The 9,971-nt window shown below is 46.7% G+C and overlaps 1 protein-coding gene across 1 annotated transcript in view; it reads left to right on the forward strand.

The window, feature by feature from the left end:
* The window catches only part of Cfap58 (cilia and flagella associated protein 58), a 108,663-nt gene extending 99,051 nt beyond the window's left edge, over nucleotides 1–9,612 (forward strand). The window contains exons 16-18 of the mRNA NM_001420090.1: nucleotides 1,577–1,696; nucleotides 3,864–3,997; nucleotides 8,890–9,612. Coding sequence (NP_001407019.1) covers nucleotides 1,577–1,696; nucleotides 3,864–3,997; nucleotides 8,890–9,001 — 366 coding nt within the window. The 3' untranslated portion in view covers nucleotides 9,002–9,612. The remainder of the gene's footprint in view (nucleotides 1–1,576; nucleotides 1,697–3,863; nucleotides 3,998–8,889) is intronic.
* Nucleotides 9,613–9,971: the final 359 nt, after the last annotated feature.

A 9,971-nucleotide genomic window follows, 5' to 3' on the forward strand; every position in this document is an offset into this window, starting at 1 on the left:
TCTCCTTTAGCGTAATTACCTTCAGGAGATCGCAGTGCTCAGAGACCAAGAGCATATATAAGCCTTTGTCAATGCCGGTTAGGTTCACCCCCACTCTATGCATATGAGGATCTAGAACTGGGACATGGTACTGAAACACGCTGTGTGTAATGCTTTTAGTTCAAAGATCTGAAAGACCCACCACCGGTGATTAAAATCTGGTGTAGCTATGAAAAGCTGGCATTCTTCGGATCCCTGGGAAATCCTTTCTGTTAGTCCTGTGAATATGTCTGCCCCAATTTTCCTAGGATTTTTGATCCATCCCTTGAGCCATTTCCTGATTTCCTTTCTTCCCACATCCTCATGTTTCTTGAGGTGCTCTCTGCCGGGTGTGTTATTTCAGAATCCCATATGTCACTGAAGCCAGTCCCGAGGGAAGTGGCCAATCAGCTTTGCCTCGGATTTGTTCGAAGTTCTCTGGTTTCTTCTCTTTCTCTGATTTGATGGCTACCATCCCTCCTGTTTCTAAAGCATCTGCTTTGCTTTGCCTCCAGGCAGTCTTGAGCTGTTCCCCTTCAATTTTATTTATTTTTTTCCTCGTTCTGTTCTGTTCCAACCATTGTATGCTAATTACTGCAGGGTCTGGGTGCTCTGGTCCAGTTTGCCTTTGGCTTCCAATTTTGGACTGCACTTTCAGTTCTCAGATGGATGACCTCCCCTCCCCACCCCCACCTCCATTAGTGATCTCAATCTCCTTAGCCTTTGAGATTTCTACTCCTCCCCAGCTTGCTCCCTCCCATCACCACGGCTCTCCCTTCCCCCATGCAGGGGCAGATACCAGAGTCTTAAACAGTCATTGGGTTCCTGCCTTTCACACTTGTCTGATCACTCAGCAAAGCCCACCGATTCTACCCCAGTGATATCTTCCCATCTACCTGTGTTTCCCCCGATGATCCTGAAGTTCAGCCTTCCCTGTCTTCTGTCTGCATGGAGGCCCTGGGACTGTTCCCGCTGCTGCAAGCTGCCTCTGCTACTCTCATTTCTGTGGGCAGCCCAGGCATGCTCATTCATGGTTCCCAATTGCCTGAAAGACGAGGTTCTCCATACAGCTTAGACTCACCCCACGATCTGGGCTCCTCTCTCCTCTTCCTGACTTGTCCCCTGGATTCAGTGTGGCGAGGTAACTCCTTCAGAGAACCCAAGGACTCTTAAAGTCACACCCCGTTCCACCATGGAATTTTGGCCCGTAGTCTCTCCTCTCCTCGTAAAGGAAAGTGTCTACTCACGGTTAGAGAGGGCAGTCACGTGATGTTTTCCCATGCCCTCCCCGACCTCCTCGGATAGTAGTCACTGGACCCTACGGCACTGCCCTGTGGTCTTACGTCCAGATAGAGAGGACCTTTATCTTGTTCCTTTGTCTCGCTCCTTGTCCCTCGGACCCCAAGTGCTGGGCGCCTTCTTCGACAGGTGCGGGTGTGCCAGCTACCGAGCGGATGTGATCAGTGCTCAGGGGTGGAGTCTCCGGAAACCACCGGGCCCCGGGTGCGAGTTTGGACGGGTTGTTTAATTTCTGCTCCTGGTTATGCCTTTCCCCCAGGAGAAGGAGAAGCTGTACGTGGAACTGAAGCACATCTTGGCCCGGCAGCCCGGCCCGGAGGCTGCGGAACAGCTGCAGATCTACCGGTACACGCTGCGGGAGAAGACCAAGCAGCTGAAAGTAAGCCCCTCTCTGGGTTGTTAGGACGGCTGCCTTGCGAGCCCTCCTGGGCTGCTCAGCGAGTCAGTCTGCTACCCAGCCAGCTTTTCCCAGAGCCCATTAGACTCTAATGATCCCAGAAGGAGAAGAGTGTGCACCAAGGAAGGAAGCGGTGTAATGTAGGAAGGGCTTGGGTGGAAGCTCACAGAATGGTTTGGACAGCTCAGACGGTAGAAGGGAGCAACATTAAACACCACTGCCCAACCAAAGTACATTACCACACCAAGGCTGCTTCCTGCGATTCCCTTCCACCCATAACAGACATTTGCAAAGCCCCAACCAGGGCCCGGGCGTTACTTCATGTCCACTTATCACATAAATAGTCACAAAAGGGATATAAAACCATGCAAATTTTTTTGGAACAATTTCCTTCCCAGTGACACAAGGGCCTCAGTCAGAGACATGGGGTATTTTATTATTCTGTGCACTTCTTGGAAGTTGTGTCAAAAACTGTATATCTTCAAACCACCCTTTTAGCTTTATCTTCTGAGCAAGCATTCGCTATTCTTAGAACACCAGAGATGTTTTCTGCTCACACATACGTGCATGGACTTCTCCACAGGTCAGCTGACTTCTGGTACCTCCCCTGCCCAACAAGGGGATAATCCTAACCTATTTGGGATAAATGAGATGACACCCTGTTCGTATAGACTTGACCTCTTCCTAAATGAGACTTTATAATGGTGTCTTCTTTGAGGCGAAAGGGACACACACAGCCAATCTAATTAGAACATTAATTTTCAAATTACTATGAGAGTTCATTTCACATGAGGAACCAGAGACATAATTTGAATTTTGCAAAAGGCACACAGTCTTGATTACTTTTGTTTCTTGCAACAATTGAATATTTTAAGCCAAAAAAATGTTTCCTTCTCATTTTCTCATGGTGAGTATAAATTAGAAAAGCACATGCCTCCTTTGTCTTCCCCACAGTTGGCTCTCAATAGTCCTCGATGGCTCCCCTGGGGCTATTATGTTACAGCAATCCTTTACCTCAGGAAACCCTTGTCTTCAGCTCAGAATAAAATGAAACACCTTGCAGCACAGGGATGGGGAAATTCTGAGCAAGTCCCACAGAGCGAAGCCATTATCTGGATTCCCAAAACAGGGTCTTTGTTCCTAAGAATCGAACCACTGAGACAGGCTTTCTTTCAACATGAACATCATGTTCTTTGGTGCAGCCAGCATGGCCATAATCATATTCACAACAATTAAGAACGAAGAGTTCAGAAGCAGACAAGCTGGCAAAAATGATGACCGGGCTTTCACGGCCATCCTCAAGAGAGCAAGTGCGTGGCCCTTAGAACAACTGGCTCCCTTTCTTGCCTGGATTTCTATAGGGAGCACAGCTTAGCTCTGGCACACTTCATGCCCTGCCTGAAGGAGTAAATCTGTGCTCCAGTGCAGCCTTCTATCCCTTAGCAGTTATTGAACCCAGCCATGGAGAGAGGTGGGGGTCAGGCTTCCTATTACAGCCTCTCTCTTGCATTAAGATCTCCAAGGCACAAGCTCCCTGCTTTTTAGAGATAAGGTATCCCACTGCTCAGGTACACAGAGAGCCCGGGAATAGTCCCACTGAATAAAAAGGATGATAGACATTCAGCAAAACAACCACCCTGGTGTACACACGCATTCAAAGCCTGGTTAGTGGCAGTGGAGAGACGCTTTCAAAAGGGGCTTTTACCGTAATCCTCAGACTCTTACTCCCTACCGGTATTTTCCCTTGAATGTATTTTTTTTAAAGGCCAAGAGCTGTTTTAGATGGTGTGACTGCGTTCCATCTCCACTTGTAATATTCCCTGAAACACATTACGAACAGAGACGAACGGTGGTTCTTCCAAACCCACTCGTATGTTGCTGACGGCTCTCCCTTTAATACGGGATGATATTTAATTTACATCTGTCACTTGGTTATGGAGTCATCAATTCTCAGCCAGATTAACAGCCAGGTGTGAGCCGTGAGCCTGTGGAAGCATTCGGAAACACGTTGTTGAAATATGAAACTTGAACTGGACAGTGGTCTGCCCCTTTAAGCACCCCCGGGATGAACGGTGGCAAGTTAAAAACAAACATTTCAGAACAGGATATCATCTAACCTTCCCTAACACCGCTTCCCATGTCGCCTTAGGTTCTGTCATCAGAGTTGAATATGTATGAATCGCAGAGCCAGGAGTACAAGTATGAGATCGAGAGACTTAGCAACGAACTGGTGACTTTAAAGAAGAAATACCTGGCCCAGAAACGCAAAGAACTCGTTCAGAAGTAAGACGCAGTTGAACACTCTAATCTCACTATGCCTGGGGTCTGACTGTAAGAAAATATTTGAAGGAGCTGGGAGTGGTGATGCTGGCCTTTAATCCTAGCACTCAGGAGGCAAAAGCAGGCAGATGTCTGTGAGTCCAGGGCCAGCCAGGTCCACATAGAGAGTTCCAGGCCAACCAGTGGCACACCACCCTGTCAAAAAAAAAACAAAAAAAAACAAAAAACAAAAACAAAACAAAAACAAAAACAAAACAAACAAACAAACAGGTTTGATGAATTCTCAGAGCTGCCGATCTCAGTAGGGTAAACTGAGTCATGGGTCCAACAACTAGATGTTCATACCACATTAAAATTCATGTCCTAACTGACATTGATCTCTCCTCTCTCAGGACTTACCAGGGATTCACCAACACCTGCTCATGGTGAACAGAAAACATAGGGCAAATGGAACAGGGTTACCCAGCCACACACACTGTCCTCATGGCTTGCCAAGGGCCAGGTCATAACTGTTTGCAGATGAGACTCAATCACCAGCCTTTCCTGGGCTGAGTCGTACCCACAGTTGAAACCTGTGGAGGGAACAGGGCTTCCTAAGGCTTCCGTAATGCAGCGGCACCTCTGGGATTAGGAACACTTCCTGTGTTTTAGACATGACTGACTTGGAGCATCCATGTCTGGTGACTGACTAACTTATCTGTGTGGAGGGGTATCTCCTCTTCCAGGAGATAAAGATATGAAGATGCACATTTTGGGTTTTGGGGTGCCTGAATGCTGGGAAGCAAGTGTCCCCTTAGCTTTGTCATTTCTGTTCCCCTGATCCCAGGGAGCCCAGTTGAGTCAGGAAGTTTGAAACTTGGTCTGATTGTGTGGCCTTGCCAAAAACGGATCCAGCTGATTCCACAATGACTCCCATTCTGGACTGAAAGTCATATTTAGTATTTCATCTGCATGGACACCTCAGGGACAGGCTGAAATATGGTTTGAGTGCGTCTGCCTACAATCCGTTAGCAGCACACAGCATAGAAAGTAACTGGAAGCAAATTCATTTGCCAGTAAAAATCTGCCCTTCTTGTAAATCAGAATATTCCCTTGGTCCACATTTAGATGGCAGCTTCTCGGCGGAGTGAAATACCGCCGTGATTTAGAGAAGTCTGTCCTAACATGTGGGTCTCGTGACTGACTCTGAATCTGTAGTGAGATTGATTAACCATGCAGATTCCAAGGCCCCATTTCCTGATAGCAGGACTGAACCTCAGGAGTCTGCAACTTGAAGCTTTCTGGGTTGTTTTCAGCCACACTGAAAAGAGAGAGGGAGAGAGAGAGAGAGAGAGAGAGAGAGAGAGAGAGAGAGAGAGATATGGGTGGTGGGTGTGTTAAACTAGGTCATGACATAAGCAATCAGAAGGTCACATCACCTCTGGTATCTTGAGGCTGCTCTGATAAAATATCATAGGGCTGGTTCCTTGTGAGGGAGGTGTTGAACTCAGATCTTCCAGTCTTTTTGAGTTCACATTCTGAACAATAAGTGGTTCTTGAAATCATCGCTCCCCTAGAATGTATGTGTACAGACATACATTTTTTAAATGAAAAAGTTTTTTAGATCCATTTCAGATTTACCTTCAGAATATTTTAATTTGCAGGCTGCACGCACGTACTGTCATCGTTTTGTAACCATAAGCAAAACAGAATGCTTGGTTTTAAAGAGTAAAGCACGACTAGACCTGATACCTTCTTCCCATGGCTGGGAATCATCCCACTTGCTCTAAGGGTTCACACACTCCACTTGGAGATCAGTGGCATAGTTTACACAACTCCAAACAGCTAGTGTCGTTAAGGGGTTAGTCATCTTTCTAGAACCAATTTACTTCTTGGTGTAGCTCATGGCTTGCCCTCACCTCCTTCTCAAAAAAAAATGTTAAAGTTGCATGTATTTAGTGTGTATGTGTGTATGCATGAATGTGTGCATGTGCATGCATGCATGTATGTGCATGAATGTGTGTATGTGCCTATGTGCATGCATTTATATGTGTGTGCATGAATATGTGTGTCTTTGAGTTTCAACAAATTTAAATCCAGCTGGAAATTCTGTGCCTTGCCTTCACCAGCTGCATTTAGAGTGTCAGGTAGCCATGCACACTTGGTGGCAAGCCGCAGAACTTTTTGTTGGATTCAGAGGTATCTCTTGGTTAGTGTGGCTTCTCAGGCTATGTGTTCACCCGTCTTCCCTCTCAGCCCTCTGGCCTGGCTTTGGTTTTCCTGTGGTTCCTTCCATTGGAGGCATCCATAAGCCAGGAGACAGGGAGAAGAGTTCAGAGGAACACAGCAAAAAAGATTAAGGTGCAGAAGAAGATATGCAAAGGCAAGAACAGAAGTGCTGAGATGGGTTAGACTGGAAGGAAGAAGGCTGTAGGGAGCCATTATAATGGTCTATAAATACATTAAACAGATAATGTAGAGGAGACAGCATTCCCATTAGTCAGCTTAGACCAAGCCAGAAGCATTAAGCCTAAGTTCCTCCAGAAAGGAAAATTCAGGTTATTTAAGGCAAGGAAGTGCAGGGAAGGGGGAGTGATGGCTGCCTGCGTCTAACACCAATCAGGAGCTAGACAGAGTTGCCAAAGTGGGGGAAGGAAGGAATCGTCTTTGCTGGATCCACTCAAAGCTAGAGCTTTTGTCCTGTTCCTGGAGGGTTTCACAGTAATGAAATCAAAGCTGCTGGAGCAGCAGAGTTGACTAAGCGATGCCCTACAGGTTCTTTGCAGATGGAATTATCAGAACCTCCCCTGTGGGTGCTCTCTATACACACGCCCTTCAGAAACAGCACCTTGCATCATTTGTGCCTTTTGGCTTCTTTCGTTTGTCTCCGATACACTCTTCACCAGACATTAGTTCCACCCACACCCCAGCCACATCCATGCCACATCCCTCCATGGGATCCACCCACATCCCTCCATGGGATCCACCCACATCCCTCCATGGGATCCACCACATCCTTCCATGGGATCCACCACATCCCTCCATGGGATACACCCACATCCCTCCATGGGATCCACCACATCCTTCCATGGGATCCACCCACATCCCTCCATGGGATCCACCCACATCCCTCCATGGGATACACCCACATCCCTCCATGGGATACACCCACATCCCTCCATGGGATACACCCACATCTCTCCATGGGATCCACCACATCCCTCCATGGGATACACCCACATCCCTCCATGGGATACACCCACATCCCTCCATGGGATACACCCACATCCCTCCATGGGATACACCCACATCTCTCCATGGGATACACCCACCCACATCCCTCCATGGGATACACCCACATCCCTCCATGGGATACACCCACATCCTTCCATGGGATCCACCACATCCCTTCATGGGATACACCCACATCCCTCCTTGGGATACACCCACATCCCTCCATGGGATACACCCACCCACATCCCTCCATGGGATACACCCACCCACATCCCTCCATGGGATACACCCACCCACATCCCTCCATGGGATCCACCCACATCCCTCCATGGGATCCACCCACATCCCTCCATGGGATACACCCACCCACATCCCTCCATGGGATCCACCCACATCCCTCCTTGGGATACACCCACATCCCTCCATGGGATCCACCCACATCCCTCCTTGGGATCCACCCACATCCCTCCATGGGATACACCCACCCACATCCCTCCATGGGATACACCCACCCACATCCCTCCATGGGATCCACCCACATCCCTCCATGGGATCCACCCACATCCCTCCATGGGATACACCCACCCACATCCCTCCATGGGATCCACCCACATCCCTCCTTGGGATACACCCACATCCTTCCATGGGATACACCCACATCCCTCCATGGGATACACCCACATCCCTTCATGGGATCCACCCACATCTCTCCATGGGATACACCCACATCCCAGCCACATCCATTCCACAACCCTCCACCCGATTCCTGCAGTCTTCACTTCCTATGCTGGTCTGTACTTTGCAAGATCAAGCTCTTCCCCCAAAGTCAGTATTCATTCCTCTAAGCTCAATCAGGCGTAGTTGGCTCATCTAACTGATCTTGGTCTTAGAGTTTGCTTAATTTTTGTCTTTTATAATTCAAAATAGGTAACTTGTATGCTACCTCTGCAGGAAAGGGACGTGTGTGTGTGTGTGTGTGTGTGTGTGCGCGCGCGCACGCGCACACGCATGGATGTGGATAAGTGTATATGTATGTGCATATTCGTGTGTGTGTATAAAGAATCCAAATAGAAGAATATATTGCCGATTTGTTTTAGGCAGAATTTCTTTTATTTATTACCAAGAATACCATCTCTTCTTTTATCTCCCCAGATTTTCTTGTATCTTGTACTGTTCTACTACATTCTGATGCTTATCTGGAGTTATAGGAAAGTTTGTACATTATATATGTCAAAATTTGATAAAGGTACTCTACATGGAGTAAATATTTCTAACATTTCACAAGAATTTGGAAATGGACCAGGTGTAATTGACTAATTAGTCATTATGGCTAAGCCAAGAGGAAGTCTCTTCTGACTGATCTTTGGGACTAAACAAATATTTTTAAAACAGGAAGATAGTGACAAGCTAGAAAGCACCAAAGCCAGTGTCTGAGCTGTAATGAGGTCCTCTGTCAGTATTTGGACCACCAGTAGAGGCAAATCTTTCATATCTAATTATCTCCCCGTAATTCTGTATGCTGTCAGAAAACACCTCATCAGATTTCCACAGCCTCCCTGTCTCCAACCAGAAGCTCTAATCAGTTGTTTTCTGGGGCTAGCTTACCCTAGGAAATCACAGAACATGAAACCGAGAAGAGGAATGCGATGTTGGGGAAGCTAACCATGTACTCTCCCTTACAGAAACAAGGACAGGATATCCATAAACAACATCTTCTCAGACCCCAAGCAGTCCGTCCCTCGATTTACTGGGGGTGGATTTCCCCTCAACCAGCCACACAAGGTGAAATTGTAACTGGAAGCTACTCGATGGCTCAAGCTGAACAGCTCGGCTGGAACCTTGCGGAGGAATCGTCTTCAACCCCTCAGATCATAGATGTATAGAAAAGGCTGGTGCCCAGCTTTTCGGAGTTGGAAGGGATGGGCAGCTATCAGTGTCTTGTATATAAGAGTGATGATGTCGTACCTGAAGCACACGGACATTAACAGACTGTGATTGGAGCTCTTTAATTAAGCTGGCCCTTGCCATAGAGCTGATCTTTCGTTACAGTCGCACTGACTGACTAGAAAATGTGCTAGGTTTAGAAACTCAGGGTGGATGAAGCTTTGGGCATCAATTTCTCTATTATAGATATTTGAGCACTTGAAGGTTTTTTTTTGTATGCAAAAATATTTTATATGTAAAAAAAATGCAATTCATGCCCTCACATCTTATTAGTGAAAATCTATTTTAATTATTCCTCATCAACAAGCCGTAACACAAGATGAGAAAAAAAAGGACACATGACTGGGATTTCAAAAAGTGTATATTGAGAGTGATTTCCATGTGGGACCTCGTTCCAGGCCTGGGGTAGGAAAATCTGTTCTGAAGAAGAAATGCCAATAAATACTTCATCATAAAAAAAATTCTTTGTAAAGATTTTGATCTTTGCTTTGGTAGAGCATGCCATTAAAGTTTAAAATGACTGTGAGAAATGTTTAACATAAGGATGTGAGTCAAAGGATCCAAGCCAGTGAAATGAAAGGGCCAGCTGATGTGTTTCAGAGGCCTCGTGCTTGACAGTGGAGGTGTTTAACCCCACGGTCTGCTTGGCTCTCGGGTTGCCAGACAGCCATTTTTGAGCCACAGAATCTATCGTGAGTTTTGCTGTTGTTGTTGAAGCCACAATTATGTGGGCATCTATTCACAGTTACCTTGTTAGATGTTCATCTAGCAACACTGTGGCCATCTCTTCTTCAATAACTTGGTTTCTGCAGGTTTTTTT

Source organism: Rattus norvegicus, chromosome 1, assembly GCF_036323735.1.
Source record: "Rattus norvegicus strain BN/NHsdMcwi chromosome 1, GRCr8, whole genome shotgun sequence".
In the NCBI taxonomy this organism is placed as follows: Eukaryota; Metazoa; Chordata; class Mammalia; order Rodentia; family Muridae; genus Rattus; species Rattus norvegicus.